This window comes from Camponotus vicinus, unplaced genomic scaffold (assembly GCF_025532165.1).
Source record: "Camponotus vicinus isolate PSW18456_S1 unplaced genomic scaffold, iyCamVici1.0 SCAF_6, whole genome shotgun sequence".
In the NCBI taxonomy this organism is placed as follows: Eukaryota; Metazoa; Arthropoda; class Insecta; order Hymenoptera; family Formicidae; genus Camponotus; species Camponotus vicinus.
In genome coordinates this window covers 8,289,272-8,313,678 of record NW_028141978.1, presented here as the reverse complement: position 1 = coordinate 8,313,678, position 24,407 = coordinate 8,289,272, and the positions used below count along the sequence as shown (strand labels likewise).

Genomic DNA, 24,407 nt, shown 5'->3' with positions numbered 1-24,407 from the left:
TAGATAATAGTGTAACTACAATTAATTAATCATTGCTACTGATATCAAAAAATAGAAACTTTATTAGATTATATCTTTAAATGTTATATATATATCTTATTATATATAACATGTTTTACTAGTATTTATCTACCACAATGCGGTAGATCCATATTTAATGTCTATCATACATGATGTTATTGTGATATAACAGTCTGTACATTATTTCTACATTATAATATAATAAATGATTGGGCATTCAATATTACAATATCCAGCAACATTAACAGTAACATGGCTTTTCTAGATTTATCCAGCTCTTTTTACAATTTCTTAATTTTTTTTTTGTCGTTCTGCTATCCTAGAGATACGAAGTGTTCAGTCTTGTATTCCAGCCAACATATACATCCATTTAATTATAATCTCTTGACTTAATAAGGCCTAGAATAAAGTACATGTAAGCACAATAGCTATATTTTCTATTATTCTATATTTAGAATTTTTCTTTCCATAATTTTTCATGAAATATATATATATACATGTATCACATTAAGAAAATTATATACTTTTTTGTTTTATTGTAAAATATATTTTGAATTATATATTTTATATATGTATTTAAATGTATACCTGACTATTTTATATCAGATATTTGGCCTCTATATAAGTCAATCGCATTAAAAATAATATTTAAATATACAAGTTAACCCTGCAAAATATAAGAATAAAAAATATATATTACATTGCAAAATATATAAGCCATATAGTATAGTTCTTAAATCTCTGTGATGAATACCTGCTTTGAGCCACTCAGTCAGGCATGTCTATAGAGATTATAGGCACAACAGGTTTCATTAGGTCGATTTTCTTAATAAGTTTTTCACTCTTTTCCGTGATCATTGGCTCAGATGGCGGTTGATCTCGTTCATCCCTTGGTTGATATGAAATATTACCATATTCTTGGAGCAATGGACATAAACCTAGTAGGAAGTGACAAAAGTCTTTTCTGATACCAAACCACCCTGGACAAAAATTCCATCATTCTTATATCCTAATTAAAATTAATCATAAAAAGAGATATGTATGTTTTACATAAAAAAGAAAAAAGTTAGGACTTATAAAATATTTATTAAATCGAGTAAAAAAAATATGTCTAATAAATATAAGACAAAAAATCAACTATATCAGAATTAAAATTGAACAAGATTGAATTTTTAGATCAATATTCATCACATATTTTTTACTCGATTTAGTGTATATTTATCTTAAGTTTTTAAGTCCTTTTTTTAACATTTTATATGTATATGTGTGCATTTATATGTAATATTTTAAAAATAATAATATATCATTCTAAGGAATATTATTAAATAACAAAGTCTACAAGATTGTGTCTTACATCTATTTCCACCTTTTGCACCAAAAGACATAAAAATAAGAGTTATATGTGATACAAGGAGTGGCATTGCCACTGTTGTATAATTTATTGAAATATCTCCATCCAATTTATTTGCTAATAGTACCTAAAGCAGGGAATAATAAATAAATAAATAATACAAAAGAAAAAAGAATATGATCTATTTAAGTAAATAGATAAAAAGATGCGTAGTTATACCTGGAACACCAAAATGGGAACGACGAGAAATGTATATGCTAACGCCGAATTCAAGGAGGTCCGCCTCTGACGAGCATTGATCTGTGGTGTTCTTAATAAAACAGCAGCAAATACTATTGCATATAAAACAGCTACTAAGGATAAACAAAGGAGTGCCCATACTGGCACAAACACAACTTCCCAACTCCATGTTATAAAACCATCCAATCTCAAGGCCAGAAAAATAAATTGCAATACATTTACTGCACAGAATAATTCGAGCTCAAACGATCGATCGTGTTTGACAGCCCAGATACAAACCTAAATCACAATAAAGTATTGTCAGAAGACAGTTTAAATAATTATACAAATTGTTGACAGTTTTGAAAGGTATATTACTTACCGCAATAGATACTATTGAGATGAATATCAAGGGTATAAATACAAGTATCCATAAGTGTCTTTCTGATTCTAACTTGTCACATACCAACAATTCAAACATTAATAGAATTAAATGTAATGCCAGGGTAATGAGCATCGCTTTATAATGTACATAGGCATCTCCTTCCAATCTTGCATGCGGATGTCTCCACCAAACATAACTTCCAATTATAGCTCCCAAAATTACCATGCTTTTCCAAAACCATATCGGGCTAAATATTGACCAGTAACTCCATTCTATGAAGCCATCCAATCGAAGAGCAAATAGAGATGTAAATATCATTAAACAGGAATGTACCAGAAATTTACTGGAATTAAAAATTAACATCGTATATTTATATTTATTAATATACTTGAAATCATGTATTATATCGAATAATGTAAAAGTTACCTTGGATTGAAGTCTTGAAAAAGTGTTTGCAAATTCATAATTATCGGAGCGATTATGTAGGCCAATTAATCGAAGAGGATCTTTATATGATTTGTCGAATAGAGATACATGCTACAATAAAAGCATGCGATTTCATTTACCACGGATATTACTACGAAAAAACGCAAGCGTCAGCTCCTGCATCTGCATTCAGAAAAATAATAAGTTACAATCCCTCGCAACCAAAATTTCGAACATACTGAACAATATTGAAAGATAGCGACTGAAACAGCTAATAATTATCGGTTGTTTCGGTTTCCCTTACCATTTCACTCTCTTTCTCTTTCTCTCTTTCTCATTCTCTTTTTTCCTCTCTCATATTTCACTATATATAACAATATAATGTTTCAAAATTTACTCCTTGGAATGGAATAGCGTTTGACTGACCAATCAGAACAAAGAAACTTTTGTTTCTTCCGTCCTAATTGGTCGAATCGAACACTACTCTACTGTAAGGAAAATTTTCGAACGCAACTTTCCAACAAGAAACACTGGATTTAAAAAGTTTTCTATTCAATAGCCAATCGCGTGACTTGTGTTTTTTACTCCTAGAATAATTAGTTAATAAAAATTGTGTAAGGAAATGCATGTATTTTATATATCTCTGCTTTTTTAAAAAAATCTACTATACTTTTCATTTCCCTAAAATATCCTAAAAGAAAACAAAATTCCCAAAGTCCAAAATTTAGGGGAAAATTTTCTAATGTGGCAACACTACAATGTCACAGACATGCGCTTTATGGAATTCAGCTCATTACAAAGAAAGGAAGAGAGATAGAAAAAAGAAGCTGCTAATCAGCTGATATATGAAAATATGAAAATTTTTTACATTTAGAACGAAACGAAAAAATATATGTTTCATATATTAATTAAACATATATTATTCTTTTAAAAATATATATTTTAAGTTTTTTCCACAATCATATCAAATTATCGATTATATTATATAAATGTACATAAATTAATAATATTCATAAATTATTAATATTCAAGTCAAATATACAATTATATGTTAGATTTTATTACATATTAATTTATTACATAATAATTTTAATATTAAAATATAATAATAAAAAGAAAATTTATAGTATTACTTAAACTTTATAGTAATATATATAATATTTGCTTTTATTGTTTGTGTGATATAATTTCCTGATATCTATTTATAATATGGAAAATAAAATAAAATAAAAATTAGGTATAAATTAATATAAATATAATAGTCTTTAAACTGTAAAAAAAGATTGAAAAAAGATTTAAATATATTTTAAATAAAGTTTGAAGATTTGAAGAATAAAAATTAGTGAAAAGAAAAATAATGAACAATAGAAAAAAGATAAACATTGTTATGTAAAATCAGAGATATCATTTTTCCGCGTTTCAAACAAAGAAATTATTATAAAAACAATACAAAATTAATCTTTGATTGGAAAATTAAATTATATGACATCACAGTTAATCGTTATAGTTAATCACCAATTTTTGTTTTATATATGATAAAATCTTTTTATTTGTGCAACACTAAAAGTCAGCTTCATTGGAACAATTCTTCGCACGTTCACGTGAACAAAAGGATTGATTTTTTTTTTGTAGGATCATCACTACCTAACATTAATGGTACTAATGTATAAGGATCATCACTACCTAACATTAATGGTACTAATGTATAAGCTTTGACAATCATTGTTCATCATCAAGTTTCTAGGAAGTTTCTAGTTTTTGGCAACCAAATCGCTTCAGCAACAATCGCTTAATCTTTTTCTTCCACACGAAAATTATAAAAATTATGAGACCCTGCAGGACATTTATCAAATCAGTAAGATACCAGACGTACTGCGGCACACTGTCGAACAGCCATGACACTATTTCCATAGACCAACTTATACCCATCACGATAAACAACTTTAAATACAAATTGAACCTGCGAATGAATATATTTATTTATATATTTTTACGATTATGACGATTTATTATTATAATCATTATATATATATATATGTATATATATATATCTACGATTATTAAAAAAACGTTTAATTAAATTGGTTTAATTAGATTGCTATGGTCGAAAACTAGAAATATTTAACTTTTAGGTCTTTAAAGATAAATATTTTTGAACATCTGTAATTATCTTATTTTTAAATATTTTTTAAGTAATAATAATAAATTAATAAAATCAATTTACAAAAAAATAGATCAAAATTTGAAAAGAGAAACAGATAATTTTTCTTAGAAAATAATTTTTCTAAGAGAAACAGATAATGTTTCTTAAGAAATTTTTAAGAAATATTACTTCAATATATAAAACAGGTAAGATAATGGGCTAATATAAGTCAAGATGCAAATAATTGCCTTCAAAAATTTAATTATTCATAATTCTATTTAAAATGAAATTTTTTGAAGACAATTGTTTGCATCTGTTGTTTACTCTAACTCTTTTTAATCTTACTCGTTTTATATCGTTTTAAAATCTTATTCTATTTGTCTTTATATAATTCTTACTTTGAAATAAGAGCAAAATAGGAATATTTATTATAATTTTATTCGTGCAAATCATAGATTATTTACACAAATATCATTGGTCATTTTCTGAGAATCACAAATTGTAAAAGACTGTATTTCATAAGAAAGTTGATTAAAAATAATTATGTTGTTAGAAACGAGGACGGATTAATATTATGCACATTAAAAACCTGTTGTAAATAGATACTAGAATATATTTCGTTATCAAGATAAAAAAGAATTATCAACAATAATAGTGCAAAAAGGCTTAAATACGAACCATTGCTTATTTTCATTATGACGCCGATTTTCCAAACCTCTCAGATGATGAGCCGTGTCTTTTCTGTGGTCCACGATTTTCAATGCTGTAGAGATGAATAAACAAATGTTGCAAACAACAGTAATACCCATAGGTCCGTAAAAGTATAGTGCTATCGCTGGTTTTGCTAAAACAGAAAATAAATTTGTCATTATATATTCGAATAAATGCCTGTAGAAGGATGTAAATAAGGATATTTTTAAAGAAGTAATATTTTTATAATTATCTATATGTATATTTATATACTATTATAAAACATATATTTCAGATTTGTAGATTTATAGTTTTATTATATTTTATAATGAAAGTATTTAATCGCGTATAGCTTTAATGCATATAACTGAAATGTGCAATAATAAAGTTGATATCCACGTACTAGATAACCAACAACTTCTGATGCCTAATTCCGGTCGGATAAGATTTCTCGGCACGCTGGGAACGAAATCCATGATACCACAAATAATAGTGAGGATGGATGCACTTCCCCATGCGTAGATCGAATATATTATGAATTTCTTTCTCTCTCGTTGCTTCACGTTTCCTTGTGACGAGCGGAATCTTCTGTGAAAACACAGTTTACATTCAAATTTAGTAACAATAAGTAAGACAAAGTTTATAATAATCATGAAAATATTGAAATAATTATCGCTTTTAGATGACTCGAGGATATACATTCTCGAAAATATAAAGTGTAGCTCTGAATTTTTGATTGAAACATTCTATCTAATCGTATAAATGGCATGTAATCGATGCAAAATAAAATACATTAAACATATATATTATCATTTGAAATTTAATATATTATTTGTTCTATTTATTAAAAAAACATTATTAAAAAACAAGGGATTATCTAAGATTACTTTATCTGAAAAATATTATAAATAAAAATATGTGTAAAAAATTATATATTATTATAAAGTATTTTTTCCCGGATCTATAAAAGAGTTATCAAATGATAGTTCAAAATTGGTAATTATCGTTAATAAATACATACATCAAGGCCCAGTTCCACAACTTACTTTAATCGAAGTTTAACTCGTTAAAGGAGAATTTACATTGCGTCCAATGTCCGATGTATGACGTCCGATTAGATACAGTGGGCTTTGGGCGCAATGTAAATCCTCCTTTAACGAGCTAAACTTCGGTTAAAGTAAGTTGTGGAACTGGGCCTAAATTAAATTATGTTAAATTAAACGAGTAATGATTCGCGTGAAGATCGTGAAAATATATGCATAATTATGTGCACGTAAAGACAGATTCAACGCATGCATTTTGATCTATCTTGCATATTATGATATTTTTTTCTGTAATTGATTACAAGAAAACGCATAGCATATTACGCACACAGATAGTCGTTGCATCATAAAATAATTACGACGTAAGCTTAATAATAACAAATCAATTTGCATAATATGAAAGGAATAACGATATAATATTGTCATGTCCTGAAATTTTATTGATACGCCAGAGATAAAAAATTTAAATTTTCTTTTTATATCCTATGTGAATAAGAAAAAGGGAAAACATCCGCGCGTTGTATATTGCAATCGAGGACACATCAATGATTTCACATATCCGTGAGATAATTTCATTAAAATCATCACCAACATAGATAATAATTATAATATTTATGTACATATACATGTGTATCAACTCTTTTTGAAGTTTATTCAAAAAATATGTTATTTTTTGCAACGTTTGAGTAACATTAAAATATATGTATAAGATTAATAAATGAATAAGATTGATTGGAAATAATTACGTGTAACATTGTTGCTGTTGTGTATTTTTGTTATTTTTGTAACGACGTTAAAAATTTGGTCCATAACGAAAAAAGTGACTTCGACACTCGAATCTTCGAGATATTTTAATTTATGTTCATGATTATATATAGCACATTTTAAAAATAAGAGAACACTTCTTTTTGTATTCGCTTACCTAAATGTCCACCAAATGTCGAAGCACATCACATTTAGCCAGAAGAAGCTCGCCAAAAATGAGAAATAACTGATGAAGGCTGAAATAAACAACAACAAACGTCGAATAAACAGCGTATCAATTACCAATGTATTAAAACACTGTAATAAGATTAATGATTTCTGCTTATACATATATCAATGGAAAAAATAGATTTACGTCATCGTTTTGCATTGCAAATTTATAGCAAAAAAAGCAATATAAAATTTATAACAAAAAACAATAAAATAAATACTAATACATCAAACTAAACCACATTTCGATTTAAGTTAAAAAGGCCCAGTCTCCTGGCGTGGATCGTACATGATCAGCCAAAATAGTTCAGATATTACATTGTCGCATATTTCATGCAATGATGTTACTGTTATCGTCATCTCTATTAAGTTTACTACGAAGTTCCTATTCGGATTATATCAAGTTGTGTCATGCGATGTAGAATTGTTCTTGAAACACCGTATATTTATATTTAATTATATGTATATGGACTTTTCTTCCCGGATATAGCAAAGTATTCCCAGTAAACACCAAGTAACAGTTATATAACTTATTTATAATTAGTTATAATTATTATTATAATTTCCTACTCAACAATATAACTGTTACATGTTATATAACTGTTATGTGTTAAATAACAATTATATTGTTGAGTAGGAAATTTAAATAACAATTATATTGTTGAGTAGGAAATTATAACTAACAATTATATAACTGTTACTTGGTGTTTGCTGGGTTGATTTCATTTTAGAATAACACGACGATTTCCTTTGCATTAAAGCAACATAGCACAAATGAAGAAGAAAAGTACATGCTCTGTAGATATACCGAGTACGATGCAGGTGCTAGATACAATATGATGCGATATTAGCACCTGCATTCCCAATGTGCTATAAGCTGTTGCCAAACAACAGATGTATCCGCGCAACGTTAAACCGTGCAAATTTCTCAGCTCAGGCAATAACCAGTAGACGATGTATGTGGCAATCAGAAACGGCACAGACACAAGCATTCCGCTGTAGAAAAAGATCATCATCACTTTTTTGTCGTCATTATCATCTTTGAACATGCAGACGAACGCCAAGTACTCTCGATACTCGGTGCTGTTTATCCGGGCTAAGCAATATTGACGGTAGTCGAGAATAGGTTTCTTCAGGTTTTTGGGTTGCCATAAAGAGCCATTCGACATGAGATACCATTTGTCGTTCTCGTAAGTGTGCGAATCCAAAAAATACCGATGTCCGCCAGCGCAGGGATTCCATATCACAAAGTTAAAGTACTTGTCGCTCATGCTAATATTTTCCAGAACAAGATTGATGTCGTAGACCGCCGGCAGCTGCACCATCTCCTCTGTCTCGTTTGTCGTAATTTCTATACAACCATGTGCTTTTGTGAGGAAAGTGCCAACGCGACAGCATAGTGACACACGAGACTTTCCAGAATTGTCATTTATTTGATCGCCATCGGTCGTTGTCTAGAAGTAAAAAGGAGAAACGAAGACAAACGATGTCAATCGTAATGAATATATTGTGCAGAAAGAAATCAAATGTCAATTTTTAAATTTCTATGTTGTAATATATTATTGAACATGCATTAACGTAAAAAAAATCAACTTAAAAACCAATAATTAGAACCCAATTATATTAAATTAGAAATCAATTATCATATTCATGTCGAAAAACAGTATTATGTTTAGTTCAATCTTATAATATACATATTGAATTATATTTTCTTTTCTGTAAAATGTATCGAAAACATTATATATTTTGATTCTTTGCTATACATCAGCAAATTGAAAATTAAATATGTTATACTAGATGAGTCGAAGATTTTTTTAGTAAAAAATGGTAGTAGTATCTCAAGTATATTCCATAAAAAAATTTGAAAACATTTTGAAAATTTTTTTCAGCCGGTTTCTTTGGAAAAAATATTTTCCTAATTTTTTTTAAACATCGTACCATTAAATTCCATAATATATTTTCTTTCGTTAAAATCGGTTCATCCATTGGGGAGAAAATTCGTTTCTTCGATTTTCAATTTAATTCCCATACAAAATGTTTTTCAGATATAATATTTTGCAAAATTCATTTTTACTCACTGCCAACTTATGGTAAAAATCTTAACGAGATTCGTGCGAGGGTATCACACAGTATATTTATCCTGCTATACCCTTTAAATTTGTCAAAATTGTAAAACATGGGAGGCATTTTAGAATTTGTATGCGACATCAGAAAATATGAAATGATTATTTTTATTTTTGTATTTGAAAAAAATTATTTTTTATTCAATTATGTTTTATATCAGTCACATCATTCGCAAAATATAAATATTAAGAATCGTTATATGTTAGACACATGTAAATTAACAAACGGACACAAATTAGCTTTGTTGATAAATTCTAAGTACAAGTATAATTAAATTTGAAATTACTCTCTACCTCTATATAAACACGAGGAGTGGTAAAATTTTTTTCCCATAATCTTTCTAACTCTTCTTTTATTGCTTGATCGCTCTGAGAAGAAGAGAGAGAGATTAGGATCGTGAGACACACAAAGAACAAAACCATTCTGAGATACCGTTTCATTGCATACTAATTATTGAAACTAAACTCTAAATTATTGTTGTCGCTGCCACTCCCAGCGTTATCATTGCACGGAAGTTTATTTATAAAAGTGGAAATGGCAAAAGAGAGAAGAGAAATTATATGATTCATATGATGATTCTATTGAGAATACACTCACGCAACCAACACATTTCTCTTAGGACCGAAATAATAATTTTAAAATGTATAGTTAATCTTATGTCATTTAGAATATTATAATACTGATCTCGTTATTTTATTAGTTCTGCTATTGTATAAATTATTAAACTGAAAATAAGCTTAATCGCATCAATAAAAATGATAAAAAAGTGTGCAAATTAATATATTTACTTAATTAATATATTCTAAAACATAGCGTAAATATATAACAGCATTTTTGATGTGAATATAATGGTTGAAATATAATGGTTCAATTTATAATATATTGAATGACAAATAATTATATATATATAGAAGCATGCAACAAAATATTTATTTAATAAATATTAATTTAATAAAAATATTAATTTATAAATATTAAAAAATTAGTTGCTTAAAAATAAATATGAGATCAGTGCAATTGCTACGCTATATAATATGTATACTATCAATTTATAATTAACGCTAAAAACAATTTAGAATTCCATTAAATCGCATAATGCATTTAATACAGTTCCAAGAAGGGGGGAAGGAGTTCATATACAATCAAATATAAATAGATTATATAATTGTATGTAAAATATACTTATATATACATTTTCTTTCTCTTGTACAATCTCTATTCTTATGTAATGAAGGAAAAATAATTGAAAAATAATTAAAGAATAAATTTTGTAGCATTTTTTTTAAAAAGCAAAATTTAAAAAGTTAAAAAAGATTGAGTTTTTAGTTGTTATTAGACAATATAGTAGCTATAAAAATGTAATTTCTTTTACTTCTACAAATTATTTTTCTAAAAAAACGATACAAAATTTATTCTTTTAATTATTTTTCGTTTATTACATATAAATAAAGATTGTATAGGAGAAAGAAAACATATTAAATATTGATTATTTTGCTGTTAATATATTATAGTTAGTAATATTAATTCTGTTCTGTATTAATTATTACTATTTCTTTTATTGTTTATTTATTCTATTTTGCATATTTACAGCTTTTAATGTGCATCCACTCGCAAGAATTCTCTACAAGATTTTTAAACAACGCATGCGCAAAGAAACAGAGAGAATGTCGCAATTTCACTATACGATAATCAATCGATTGATCGACTTGTCCATAAAAGAGAAGAGTTAATTAGCTACAGCTGACACAGTAGCGAGTGGAAATAATTATTTGCAGTAAAATATTCATTATAAATTTTATTCATTGTATATTTACTGGAAGTGCAATTTTGTCTTTTTATCGCATTGAACCAAGCTGTCAATTGACATTTATTTTTAAGGGAAAAATTGCTACGAATATTTTATGTAAAAATTGATTTATATTAATTATATTTTGTCATGTATTTTTTTTAAATAAAAATATATAAAATTATATAAAAATATAATTTAAGTCAAAAAAGTTCGAAAATGAATTGAGTAGTAATTTCCGCTTTCACACTCGGTAGGTTAGGTTAGCAGTTTCCGCTTTATGTTCCTTTTCGCTTCTGACTTGGAATCATGGCAGTGGGCAAGAATAAGGGTCTTTCGAAAGGCGGCAAAAAGGGAGTTAAGAAGAAGATGTGAGTGAAATATATTGCAATTTAAATATAGCTAATTATCTCATATATGCGAAATATTTTTCATCAAATTATCGTTTGGCAAGATTCCCTTGGTTATGTCGGATCCTTGGACAGGCTATCGCCAACAATGTGTACTGTTAAAACGATGATTATATTGTACATCATTTTTATTTCGGACGATCGTATCAATATATGATTATAAAACATATGTCCTAAATATTTTTGAAATATTGTTGCTGTCCGTTTTTGTGTGAAAGTGTCACTATCTTAAGACGGTTGATGCATGTAATATGTGATCACGCGTGCTCTATAAAACTTAACCTAATTCATTTTTAGTCTTGCCATTATATTTTGTCATGTATTTTCATCTGAAAGTGTCGAAAAATCGCTAAAGACAAAATCGGTTGATGGCGCGTTAAATATCATAATAAAAAAAAAATCTTTATTTTATTTAACTTGTGCGACACAATTTATGCAGATGTGAAACTATACTATACAGGGTATCGATTGTGTAACTTTTTCTAAAGTGAAAACGTGAAAAGTGAAAAATTTCCGCCAATCACGCATTGATTTTAAAATGAAATCGATGTGTGATTGGAAGAAATTCTTCACTTTTCACGTTTTCACTTTAGAAAAAGTTACACAATCGATACTCAGACCACATATACAATGCATACAAAAAAATCTTACCATTGCATTGTATGTTACATGTGCTTCTCTTCTTATGTAGCGTTATTATTTCAGCGTTGATCCTTTCACTCGCAAAGACTGGTATGATGTCAAGGCTCCGTCTATGTTTGCCAATCGGCAAGTTGGAAAAACCCTTGTCAATAGGACTCAGGGAACAAGTAAATTTTTCTTCTTATACTATTGTGTAACTAATATAAGCTAAAAATTCTTTTCTCTATTAATTACTTGGTTTGTTACTCGCATTTGCTTCTGATTTTTCTTTTTATTTTGTTTTTAACATTTTATATATATATAAAACTCAATATATAATAACATAATATTCAATAAAATATTTAATTTGACAGAGATTGCATCTGAGGGATTAAAGTTCCGAGTGTTTGAAGTATCCCTGGCTGATTTACAAAGTGATCAAGATGCAGAGAGATCGTTCCGAAAATTTAGATTGATTGCTGAGGATGTCCAAGGCCGTAATGTATTGACCAATTTCCATGGAATGGACTTGACAACGGATAAGCTTCGATCAATGGTGAAAAAATGGCAGACTCTGATTGAGGCTAATGTAGATGTGAAAACTACAGACGGCTATCTGCTCAGAGTTTTCTGCATTGGTTTCACAAACAAAGATCAGCTAAGCACGAGGAAGACGTGTTATGCTCAACATGCGCAGGTTTGTACTCAATTGTTTGTCATGCATTATACGCAATTCTATTGTCTATCCCAATTTTTAATATTGTGAAAGACAGAAACATTGCGTACATTAACGCAGTTACTTACCACACTACTTCCATGTGAGTAAGTAGTGATATATAAACATGCTACATGATATTTTGATGTATTAATAAATTCCTTCTTAATATAAATATTCAAATGTTTTTGATACTTACTGATGTTCAAAGAATTTTTTCTAATCTTGTAAGATTTAAAATTATATATATATACATAATATTATTATATAAAATTTAAAATCTTATTTCTAATTGATTTAAATCAGTAGAAATGCTAATTGTGAATTGGATTTCTTTTAGTGAGAATATATTCATTTAATACTAATTTTTAGTTGCACGTTTTTTCTCCTTTCTCTTAATTTTCTATCTTATTTATTGACATGATTCAATTTAGGTTAAAAAAATCAGACAGAAAATGGTTGAAACTATTACGGAAGATGTTACTAAGACCGATTTAAAAGGCGTGGTTAGCAAATTACTTCCGGATGCTACAGCTAAAGACATAGAGAAAGCTTCGCAGGGTATTTATCCTCTGCACGACGTTTACATTCGTAAAGTGAGTAGTAATATTTACACTTTTAATGTTTTTTCACGATGCTTTAATATGTAAATCCTTTCGTTATGACAATATTCAGTCGAGAAGCGCTTACAGATGTAATGAAAGTATATATTAATGATTAATGAAAGTGTTTATAAACAAAAGTTTTTATAAAATCAAGAAATATCTGTAAAGATGTAAATGTAAGTTTAATAACGCCACATCAACTAAAAACAAGTGGCTATAAAATATATCTATCACATTGAAAAATGTGTGTTGATGTGATAGATGTATTCTACAGCCACTTGTTATGCAAGCGCTCAGCAGCAGACGACTAAGTCATCTTTGGTAATGAAAGGATTAATGATACATGATTATTCTTGTTAAACATTAATGAGTTATAATTTTATCAGGTGAAAGTATTGAAGAAACCGCGCTTCGAACTCAGCAAGTTGTTAGAATTGCACGGAGATGGAGGTGGTAACAAGAGTGAAGAAACTGGTGATAGTGGTTCTAAGGTTGATAGACCAGAAGGCTACGAACCACCAGTACAAGAATCTGTTTAAAGATGAGTGTACAATCTTTCATAAAAATAAAAACCACATTTGATATGGTGTAAATAATGTCTTTATTCACTTTTTATTTTGTTCATATCTAAGGAACACAGCTATAGTTTGCATATGCTGTGAAGTTATATATTTAATCATTTCATTAATATTAAATCATAGTTTAATTTGATCAATATAATAGATATAATCTTTGCATGCAATAGATGAAAAAAATGTTTTTGATTTAATTAAATCATAAAACATTACTCCATTAACATTTTTGTAATATATGTTACACTACCTGTGAGCAGTGTTCTAAAACTTTCACTCCAGGATGCCAATACATATATAAGGAGCAGGAAGAGAAAGAATTTTGTAAATACATCCACCCAATACATACTGTGACAAAAGAAAGAAAAAATGTCAAATTGTTTATGTAAGAAAAAAAATATGCGGCTTCAAACTTACACTCTCAAATGTCGGCGAGCGGCTGGTAGAGTGTCTGGAGTTTCCTTTAATATGTAAATTCTTGCAGCTCGGATGCAAGCTTCAAAGTACTCGTCTTTGTCCATGTCATCGCCGTGCACTTGATATTTTTTATATTCTGTGCTATTCATTTTTTTTCTCGCAGTGAGAACAGATGAATTATCAAAGTCCCACTGTCTATTGGCATAATATTCGAAGACCTCGAAACCTTTAGTTATACGGCGTTGTACACGACACAGACTGCATGTAAATAAAATGAACAAGCGTATTATAAGTATTTCTTACACATTGTTTCAGTGATAACTTACATTGGTTTGTAGCCCAACAAAAAGAGAAGTGTGTCAATAATATAAGCTGGAATCAAATGAAACAATATGACACAGATATTATGTAGAAGTCGTGATTTCTTCATACTGCCACCTGGATACCACAAGATTCCGTTTAAAGGTACTCGTTCCGTTATCTTTCGACCGCGTTCTATTATTTCTGTCCAGGGAACCTGTAAACCGTGAAAAGAAATATCGAAGATCTTGTTTAAACATCGTCAGAGGATGCGTACAGACAAAGCGCATCGTACAGCGATTTATGTACCTTGAATTCGCTACTACTTGTAAGATTATAAACCCGTTGCTCATCCTTGAAACAAATAAAATTGCACGTGCAAAGAAGAATAGCATTGATCGCGATATCGGCGGGAAGATAATCGGCGTAACCATTTTCATTACAGTACATCGTTCTGATTACTCCCTTCCCAGCACCGATCAAAAGACCGGTTGGTCCATTGATATTGTCCGTCCAACCGGGAAGCGGATCCTTCCAGATAGGAATAACTACACTTGGCCTGACGGTCGACAAATCAATAAATCACAATGAATATTTGATGTGCGTGTATGTGTCGTTCTAATATATCTACATATTCACACATGTGTTTGTTCTAATAAATCTAAATGCGAGATATTTTTCGAGTCAGATACCTCAAAATTATCGACGGTATATATGGCATAGATTCTTCGACGAGACCTTCTGCTAAGGCTTTTGTGAAAGCATATGTATTAGGTAGCTTGCCCAGAATCTTGTCAGTCATAGCCTCGACTACATCATCATCCATCCATTCGACGCATTTAATTACTTTATGAGGATCCGCTGGCGGAGGATAGGTTTTCTCGTATAAAATCTATCAAAATCGGTTGTTTTAATTTATTATTATTATTTTTTAATAGCTTCTGTGTCTGTGTGTATGTGTATATGAACAGAACATTTTGTAACAGATAGAACCCGGAAATTTAAGAAAATTACCAGGAGTTTTAAGAAAATAAATCGAAAAGATAGGACAAGTTTTTCATATAAACTTAAACAAATTATTTGCAAATTTTACGCATTTGTTTGACGAAATTGATCATTATATACAAATAATTAAAATGAAAACTAATGTTCTGCTGTTTGAATATTTTGCTTATTGGAATATCAACGATTACGAAATCGACTCTAATAATGATTGGCGGCAGAAACATTATCCACATGCAAGAATTATGGCCCATGTATTCTCGATTGCTCTATGTAATGATAGAAACTGAAAGTTCATATTAATAAAAATAAGCTAATAAAATTGACAAACAAAATTAAAGGAATAATGTGGTTTATACGATAATAATCAAAATTTATACAAAAGGTTAATAGAACCACAAGCGTTGAAATAGGGCGCAAATTAAGTTATAAGCAATACATTAATTATCCATAAAATATGTTTGATCAAATTACATTTTAAATTAATTACATTATAAGGACATAAGATGTTTTGATTCTCTCCGGATCCTTTTCATTATGGCAAGCCATGTAATAACGGTTCAAAAGAATATATCAAATCAATACAATGTTAAAAATATAAAAAAGAATATATAAACTACATATATAAAAAATAAAATATATAAAAAAATATAAATATATAAAAAAATACATAAATATATAAACATCAAAATTGAGTCGCAGCACGCAAACTCAGATCGGAGCTAAGAGGAAAAAGATGCGATAAAAACTTGTAGGGCGGTAGACCGTTCAGAGTGTGCGGTAAATAATGTTTATGTAATAAGCTCTGATGGGATGAGAAGAAGCCAAAATTAATTGTAAATGATTTTTTCCTAATATAGCAGCAACATCACGGACAAATGAAGAAGCAGCTGAGCAAAGATGAGTAAAAATTGCAAAGATCCTTGAGGGAATAGCGATAAAAAAATGAGAAATTATTTTGCATATTTTGGCGAAATATAAACCGGTATGTCACATGTTGTGCGTAACTGAGCAAATGGCGCAATATAAAGATAATAAAATTGATAAAAAATCCTACTATTATATAAATACAAACGTGTGCAGAGATATTCAAGCGCACGAATCTATTTGATAAATATTGAGTTTTTTTTTTTTTCGAAAGCGAAGTCTTTTAAAAAATTTTATTCTATATTTTCAACTTGTTTTTTTATCATCTTTTAAAATATCCTATATATATATATATATATATATATATATATATATATATATATATTGTTTTTTTATCATCTTTTAAAATATCCTATATATATATATACATTCATTATGCATGCATAGAGAGGAAGGGGAGAGAGGTGAAATGAAAGAAGGAAAAACTAGATACATACCTTTTCTTCCAGATGGCAATATGCTGTACTGATATGAACAAACAAAAGTAAATTCTTCATTTCCTTAGCCAGTTCTATCATCTGTTTTGTACCACGTGCATTTAGCAGTACGGCTTTCTTCAACAATTCGTCGAATCTGCACGACGGATGAAAAACTTACATACACAGAGAAATCCGTATGTTCGTGGATGAAATAATGAAATTAATTATAAATATATGAAAATCATTATATTAACAGATGTTAAATGATATTAAATGATGCGAGAAAAACACTTTGCTTATTTTTGAAACTGAGAGAGAAACGAAGTTTCGACATTTTGGCAGTATCTATTGCCGAAGATATATTGATAAATATTAAGAGCATTGAATTTTTCCGAGAGCAGCGATATATCTTTTTCTCGTCTTCGTTACCTGACGGTAGCTGCTCCGTGATACACGATTTCGATATTCTCGCAGAGCATTTTTCTATCCTCCGGGGATAATCCGAGTCCTGGCAGTGATACGTCTCCGCTTACGACCGTTATTGCTTTTTGAAGCGCCAACAGCCCCCTTTCAGCTTTGACTTTTTCGAAAAGCTGTAATTTAAATTTAAAAAAAAGTCATCTACTGTTTGTCGATTATATAGGAATAGTGTAAAATAAAGAAACTGTGAGTAGAAGGAATATAAAGATCGCTATGAGTAGAGAATATGTGTGAAGATTGCTTTATATTATTATGATTCATCGGCACGTATAAAAATGAGTTGATCCTTGATTCTATTTTTATTGAAATTCAATATAATGAGATTTTTTTCTTTTCCGTGATAATAACATAGAGTCTAAAATTGTGTGATGGATCTCATCTCGGTGTAATTTATCCATTTAAATCACTGTTGCATAACTTCTTTTCCTCAAGTTAATCCGAAGTTTCAAATAATAAGGAAATAAATATTTAAAACAAGCAAAAGTATCTTTCATAAAAATATTTTTTATACTTTACATAACTATTTTTGCTGAATTATCGTATGTTTATATATGTGTGTGTACTATATTAAAGTGTGTATTATATTAAAAAGTTTTTTATTATTTTAAATCTCACTAAAATGATCGTTTGTAATAATCATTTGTAATAAAATTAAATAGGTGTAAATAGATGTAAATAGATGCAATTAAATTCCAGCAAATAGATGTATTTTTTTCTTCAGAAACTATTGTGCGATATTTCACTGATTGCAATTATTTTATGTATAATGTCCATTTCTACCAATGTAGATTAATTTTAATTTCCGTTTAGTTTACTTTTTGTTTCTTTCTAATTTTTAAAATTAGAATAAGATGAAAAGCAAGTTAAACCAAGATTAAAATTAATCTACATTGGTAGAAATGAACATAAGACTGTTACAACAATTTCTTTGTTAATTAAACATTATCAGGATGTTCTGGAAAAACATGAAAAACCTGAATTTCTCAGAGAATTCTTTTGGAATTTTATGGGATATCAAAATTTAAAAAAAATTCTCTTTTTAATAATTTTGTTCTCATATTGTAAATAGAATTAGACCTTCTATAGTCGATCACCTTGACAAGAAACAAGTAAGAATCATCTCTCTTCTAGAAAGTTTAAGTCATTATGATTCGAGTTGAGTAATCTTTCGATCCAATTAAATGTTTCTTTTTTGTTTTGTTTCTTTTATATATTTCCTTTGTTCTCATCTATCTTTAAAACCGATGCTCTTTATTTTATCGCGTTATCAAGTCCTCATATTGCATATTCTTTGCTTTGTCGCGGTCCTCTCTTTTGCACATCTTATAGTTATAATAAATCGTCGATCGATACGAATAAAAATGCTCTTTCATCTTTATTTATTTTTTCTCGTATTATTTCATTTTTTAAATGATTTTTATATGATACATTGATTTCAGAAATTTATATGTGTGTGTGGTTTTATTTTCTAACTCTAAAGAATGTAATTTAGAAAAAAATAAATCCAAAATAATCTTAAAAATAATAAAAAATTGTATTATTTTATTATTAAGAACCCTTTTTGAAAATCTAATTCTAATCGCGGTAAACTACTCTACATATGAAATGTTAATAAGTCGACAAGTCAAGTGAATTATACATTTATATATCTATTTATAATATATATATATATATATATATATATATATATATATATATATATTCAATGTCTTATAATAAAATATTGAATATGTAGTATATATTCTTTATTGTAATTTTTAATGATAAAAGACTGAAAATGTTGTGCAAGTGTAAACTGTTCATTTTATCAAAACTATTCAGCTTTTCTAGTACATTTACAAATTTAGCACTTGAAATTGAAGAGACTATATTTTTCCTTCTTATGTGTGAAAAGCATTAGAAAATACGTGCAATAAAAAATTTATTTCAGAAAATTGCATCAAAAATCTTTAAAATATTCTCGTTACCTGGAATTTGGAACAAAAATATCTGGAAGATCAAGGAATTTTTAACAAGACTTGAGACACCCTGTTAACGCCATAAGTTTATATATAACTTTAGTTTATAAGCCTCAAGATGATGTGAGGAGAGAATTGAATTAAAGTAGTAATTTAATATCATGAGACTCGAGCCTTTTTCTGACGAAATAGATATTAAAAAATTCATAGTTCTAATGAATTCAAATATCTTAGATGCACACGTGTATACGTGTGACGTAGCATGTTTACGGTGTTGCGTTAAAATTCGAAAGGCATGATATAACAGCATGAAACGCGCAATACATCGTACTTTCACCGGTAAGAGCGCAGTTTGTACTAATATAATCACCATCTTCTCGCTATATTTTTCGACAAGGCCTTGACTTGGTTTCTTTCGTCACGTAGAACGACAGATCGCAATGTGGTCGGCGATCCGGTAAGCGCGCTTTCACCGGCAAATTTATCCGCGAGAAATATCCGAAACGTGCGCGTGCGAGGAAAAAGAGAGACTTAAACTCGCGGCACCTCACGTTATCCGTTCTAAGGCAATGATGCAACTTGCAACGCATATAGTAATAGAGTCATAGTTAGGCACTTTCTCTTTTTTCGATGCTCTCGAGGAACCAAAGCGATACGGAAGTCCGATGGCAGCCATCGAATTTCGTTTTTGCAAAAATTCCTCTAGAATAGCGACATATCCTTCTCGTCTTACCGTGCAATTATTTATTAATAAATTCAAAAATTTATTAATTATTAATTTATTAATAATTAAAAATTTATTAATAAATTAATAATTCTTTTTCTATTTTGCGCGTTTCACGTGTTTAGAAAAAGCGAAAATATGATGACAATTAAAGTTTACCGGAGAGTTGAGTATCTCGAGCAATCGTTGTTTAGGATCCTTGCCCTTCTTCAATCTGATAAGCATGTAAATTTGCGCTATTTCAGGCAGGCATCGCAGAAATTTCTCGAGCAACACTTTTCCTACGAATCCCGTGCCACCTGTTACCATAATCTTGCGACCAGCGAAAGTCTCGACTATCCTGTCCGGCGCATCGGCGCTATCGTCTTTGCCCGGTTCCATTGTGATCAAAGGAATAGGGATAATATCCTAAAAAAAGAGAAATAAAAATATATTATTTTTAGAAAATTAATTTTTTAAAAATCAATTTTCTAAAAGATATTTAAAATTTAAATAAATATAAGAGAGGAATAAGGCACTAAGAGCCAGCGCAGATTTTTTTGCACGTATATTATGTAATGATTGATAAGTTTACAAATCATGCACTATTTCTTCGATTAGATAAAAGATATTTGTTTTTATAAAATGTGCAACACAGATGATATCTTCCACATCGCAAGATCTTACGCCAGACATGTGACTAGGTCTCTAGATGAAGCAAATAATCACTATTCACGTTGCGGAAAGCATTAATAAGGTACATATATTGCGCGATGCATAATTATACATTATGACGAGCGCATTTGTCTCATCACTAGAACAATTAAATGTTGCTCAGATAAATGAGCAATATTTGAAAACGGACAAAATGGATGTCAGTGATTAAAATTGAATCGTTATTGTAATCGTTATCGTTAATCGTATTGAATATTTATGGTTCGCCGATCAAACAATGGTAATTATTTTAAGTAGCACAGAAAAGCAATCTTCCTAAGGTTAGTATTGAATGATAATATACGCACATCCTGTACAAAGGTTATTTAGTTCTCAATTACTTCTCTACTATAAAAAATAATATGCGCTTCTTTTCACAATAAAATCAAATCTAGAAATATAAGTAATTAATAAGTTTCTCATTATCATTTTGCGTAAGATAGAAGAAAACATTCAGTATCATACGAGTGTTATATAACGCAAATAAAATTAAAAGATTTAATTTTCTTACATTTAAACATAGGAGAGAAATTTTTTTAAGATATTATCAAATTATTTTATCTCTATACATTTTGTGAATATTAGAAAAAAGATAAGCACAGCTCTCTCTCAGGAAGGAATTAGAAATTTCAATTATTAAATATTTTTATTTATTGATGTTTTTAATTGTATTGACTATTCCAGAGCAATACAATTAATAATGTAAATTTGCGCTACATTCATAGATATCAGCGTAATGAGATTTCTATCTATGTAGGAATTATTTTCTCTTTGCTGTATACATTATTTGAAATATTTTTCATTATGTGAATAAATTATGGCATAAACATTGCATTATACAATACAATTGTAAATTACAAAATACATTATAAAATACAATATCAGATATATTGTTAAGTTAAATTAGAATATACGGTACTGGCCATAAGTGTATTACCTTTATGTTTTTTTGAAGATAACTTAATTCAAAGCGCATATATTTAATTAATTTTTTTTAAATTGCTGTTTTCATTATTGAACGAAAAGTCTATTGCTCAGTAACCTGTATACCTACTATTCAAATATATGTGACTAGATAAAAATATATTCACTTTGAATTAAGTTATCCTGAAAAAACATAAAGATGATATATTTTTGGTCGGTACTGTATATTCTAATTTAATTTAATGGTATATCTTTAAATGTTTGTATTTTTCTTTATTAATGAGAATTTCACATGCTTAATATCATAGGGATTTTGGTGAATATATTAATGGTAAATATATTTTAAGAGAGAAACATGTTTTTTTTTTAAGAAAGAGTTGTCGCTTCTCTATCTCTAGTCGGATTTTGACTTTATCATATTTCACACTTTCGAAACTATAAAAAATAAAAAATTAAAGTAAAAACAATTTTACAAACTCCAAGATAAAAAGTCTGAAAACTTGAAAAGCAGAAAGACCGATTAATGGGCTACCGCGATGAGTGCATTTGTTCGCACATTTATCAATTATATTATAATATCATACCATTAAAAGAAATACACAGAGAAAAATGTATACTGTATTCAAGTAAATATTATTTATTTTAAGTATATCAAAAGTTTGTATATCCGCAAATATATCACAAGTTCACCACAAGCATTAAATTTAATTGAATATATTCTGATTTTTAGTAAGTGCAGTATTTTAGTCAAGAATATTAAATTAAAACAAAAATTTGGTTTGCTTACTACATAGAGTTGGCGTAAAGTAAGTTTGATTTTTTTTTTATACAATTTTACAATATTCTTGAAGAGAAAATAAATTCTTCTCTTGAGTACATGATAGTGAGATTTTCTAACACTTGTGATGAGTATATTTTAAGACTATTATCAAGAATATATTCTTTGTTGAAGAAAACTATTACTTAAGAAAAGAAAAATAAACTGAGTAATCGTTTTTCTTGGCAGTAGAATGATATTTTTCTCTGTGTAGAATAGACATAAAAAATAAATTTTTCGTAAAATCTATAATTATCTCTAATTATTCAACTTTAATTTAGCGTGTGCGTTAAAAACTGATCGTAAAAATATATTCCTCTAAAATAAAATAATTGCTCGGTTTATTTGCAATAATTTCTTTCTTTGTCACACTTCTTATAATTTTCGGTCAAAACAAACACATCGACGATCCAAATACACACATTTACACTCGCAAAATCGAAAGACGAAAAGCGGGATTTTTGTCGAGCTTTTACCGCGACACTTTTGTTACACTTACCGCGAGAGGAAAACGATCGGCGGACACGGATGTCGGACGAATGCGACGTGAGACCGTTCGTGAGTACGTCTAGGTCGTGCACGCGGCCTCGGACCCAGACTCAGTCGGATGGTGAACCAGTCGTCATAGATTGAGAAAGTGTGTAATACACCTCGATTCGACTTGCTGTTTTCGCATTCTTCCGTAACGAATCGCACATGCGCACGTTTTACTTGTAAGCCTAATCTTATATAACGTGACGAATACGCGCCTTTACGATTCGCATGTTCCTCTTGTAATTAGCTTTTGGCGAAGCAAATTGATCGACGTTGAGTGAAATTATTATTGCTCACTTGACATTTTGCGCAAGCAATAACCCATACAGCACAGAATATTGCAGCAATATTATTATTATTGTTGTAACATTGCAACAACATTGCAATATTGCCGCGATATTGCTGCAATGTTCTGTGCTGTATGGGAATAGTTTCGGTATATATATATTTTTTTCTATGACTAATATCTCTGTGCTCTACTTAGTTTACACTTGAACAATTTTTTTCAGTTATCGTTTCACGAAAATTGACAAATTTAATTTAAAAAAAATGTGTATTTAGCAGAATAATATATTTTATTATTTTATTATTAACTTATTTATTATTATATTATTAGCTGTTTATATCAGCTGTTTATATTATTAGCTATATTATAGCTGTTTTTATCAGCTCTACGTCATTCTATTAAAAGATCTCGCATTTTTTACTAGATTTATAATATAATTAAGTTTGGATTATCTTCGTGGAATAGAAACGAAGAAAAACATAATACGTGTTTCAAGTAAAAAATGTTTTTCATTTACCGTAGTGAATCACTGTTTTTTTATGCATCTCTGTCTGTGTGTGTATGATGCTTTTTTTACTCTATAACAGCAAGAAATTTTGTATAATATATGAATCTGCAGCGAGCACAAAAAGAAGAAAAATATATCTTTATATTCTTAAAAAATAACTATATTTCCTTTACATCAATGAATTCCTTAATTTGTGTAGAAATGTATTGAGGCAAGGCAATCGAGAAATTAATACACAAAATATACAAATGTACAAAATATATATTTCGTAATTTATATAACATTACATCGAATTAAAGTAAATAAAATAATCTTGTAAACTTTAATTTAAT

General features: G+C 28.8%; 4 protein-coding genes across 5 annotated transcripts; 1 reads left to right on the top strand and 3 right to left on the bottom strand.

Moving 5' to 3' along the window:
• Positions 1–44: 44 nt before the first annotated feature.
• LOC145973341 (transmembrane protein 185A) lies at positions 45–2,696 on the bottom strand. Of its 2 annotated transcripts, none has more exons than XM_083102618.1 (7): positions 2,403–2,696; positions 1,974–2,319; positions 1,592–1,891; positions 1,376–1,499; positions 776–1,001; positions 610–688; positions 45–420 (listed from the first exon to the last, which is right to left on the bottom strand). In XM_083102618.1, exons 1-5 carry the CDS (start codon positions 2,438–2,440, stop codon positions 790–792), a joined length of 1,020 nt encoding a protein of 339 aa, XP_082958744.1. In that variant the 5' UTR covers positions 2,441–2,696; the 3' UTR covers positions 45–420; positions 610–688; positions 776–789. The 2 variants fall into 2 exon arrangements, with proteins under 2 accessions (XP_082958744.1, XP_082958745.1); XM_083102619.1 differs by having other exon boundaries at positions 776–959.
• Positions 2,697–3,453: 757 nt separating this feature from the next.
• Positions 3,454–9,817, bottom strand: LOC145972766 (G-protein coupled receptor Mth2-like). Its single transcript, XM_083101676.1, has 7 exons — positions 9,671–9,817; positions 8,062–8,707; positions 7,201–7,279; positions 5,639–5,823; positions 5,224–5,389; positions 4,086–4,362; positions 3,454–4,046 (listed from the first exon to the last, which is right to left on the bottom strand). The coding sequence occupies exons 1-6, from the start codon at positions 9,815–9,817 to the stop codon at positions 4,143–4,145; spliced, it is 1,443 nt and encodes a 480-aa protein (XP_082957802.1). The 3' UTR covers positions 3,454–4,046; positions 4,086–4,142.
• Positions 9,818–11,414: 1,597 nt separating this feature from the next.
• Positions 11,415–14,110, top strand: Rps3a (ribosomal protein S3A). The gene is made up of 5 exons (XM_083102849.1): positions 11,415–11,534; positions 12,279–12,382; positions 12,569–12,891; positions 13,344–13,505; positions 13,901–14,110. Exons 1-5 carry the CDS (start codon positions 11,473–11,475, stop codon positions 14,051–14,053), a joined length of 804 nt encoding a protein of 267 aa, XP_082958975.1. The 5' UTR covers positions 11,415–11,472; the 3' UTR covers positions 14,054–14,110.
• Positions 13,901–23,387, bottom strand: LOC145973446 (putative fatty acyl-CoA reductase CG5065). The gene is made up of 9 exons (XM_083102832.1): positions 23,247–23,387; positions 20,473–20,721; positions 17,581–17,744; positions 17,170–17,305; positions 15,496–15,695; positions 15,113–15,362; positions 14,830–15,020; positions 14,504–14,761; positions 13,901–14,434 (listed from the first exon to the last, which is right to left on the bottom strand). Exons 2-9 carry the CDS (start codon positions 20,692–20,694, stop codon positions 14,299–14,301), a joined length of 1,557 nt encoding a protein of 518 aa, XP_082958958.1. The 5' UTR covers positions 20,695–20,721; positions 23,247–23,387; the 3' UTR covers positions 13,901–14,298.
• Between the last annotated feature and the right edge of the window lie 1,020 nt (positions 23,388–24,407).

Bases quoted from the DNA above. Each gene is read 5' to 3' on its own strand.
- LOC145973341 (XM_083102618.1), bottom strand. From the start codon at position 2,440: ATGAATTTGCAAACACTTTTTCAAGACTTCAATCCAAG. The intron at 2,320-2,402 runs GTAACTTTTACA...TTTTAATTCCAG, and splicing joins TTTCAAGACTTCAATCCAAG to TAAATTTCTGGTACATTCCT. The intron at 1,500-1,591 runs GTATAACTACGC...TCCCTGCTTTAG, and splicing joins TTCCCATTTTGGTGTTCCAG to GTACTATTAGCAAATAAATT.
- LOC145972766 (XM_083101676.1), bottom strand. From the start codon at position 9,817: ATGAAACGGTATCTCAGAATGGTTTTGTTCTTTGTGTGTCTCACGATC. The intron at 5,824-7,200 runs GTAAGCGAATAC...GTGTTTTCACAG, and splicing joins GACATTTGGTGGACATTTAG to AAGATTCCGCTCGTCACAAG. The intron at 4,363-5,223 runs GTTCGTATTTAA...ATTCATTCGCAG, and splicing joins CATAATGAAAATAAGCAATG to GTTCAATTTGTATTTAAAGT.
- Rps3a (XM_083102849.1), top strand. From the start codon at position 11,473: ATGGCAGTGGGCAAGAATAAGGGTCTTTCGAAAGGCGGCAAAAAGGGA. The intron at 11,535-12,278 runs GTGAGTGAAATA...TTATTATTTCAG, and splicing joins AAGGGAGTTAAGAAGAAGAT to CGTTGATCCTTTCACTCGCA. The intron at 13,506-13,900 runs GTGAGTAGTAAT...TAATTTTATCAG, and splicing joins ACGACGTTTACATTCGTAAA to GTGAAAGTATTGAAGAAACC.
- LOC145973446 (XM_083102832.1), bottom strand. From the start codon at position 20,694: ATGGAACCGGGCAAAGACGATAGCGCCGATGCGCCGGACAGGATAGTC. The intron at 15,696-17,169 runs GTATGTATCTAG...CGATTTTGATAG, and splicing joins ATTGCCATCTGGAAGAAAAG to ATTTTATACGAGAAAACCTA. The intron at 14,762-14,829 runs GTAAGTTATCAC...ATTTACATGCAG, and splicing joins TTGTTGGGCTACAAACCAAT to TCTGTGTCGTGTACAACGCC.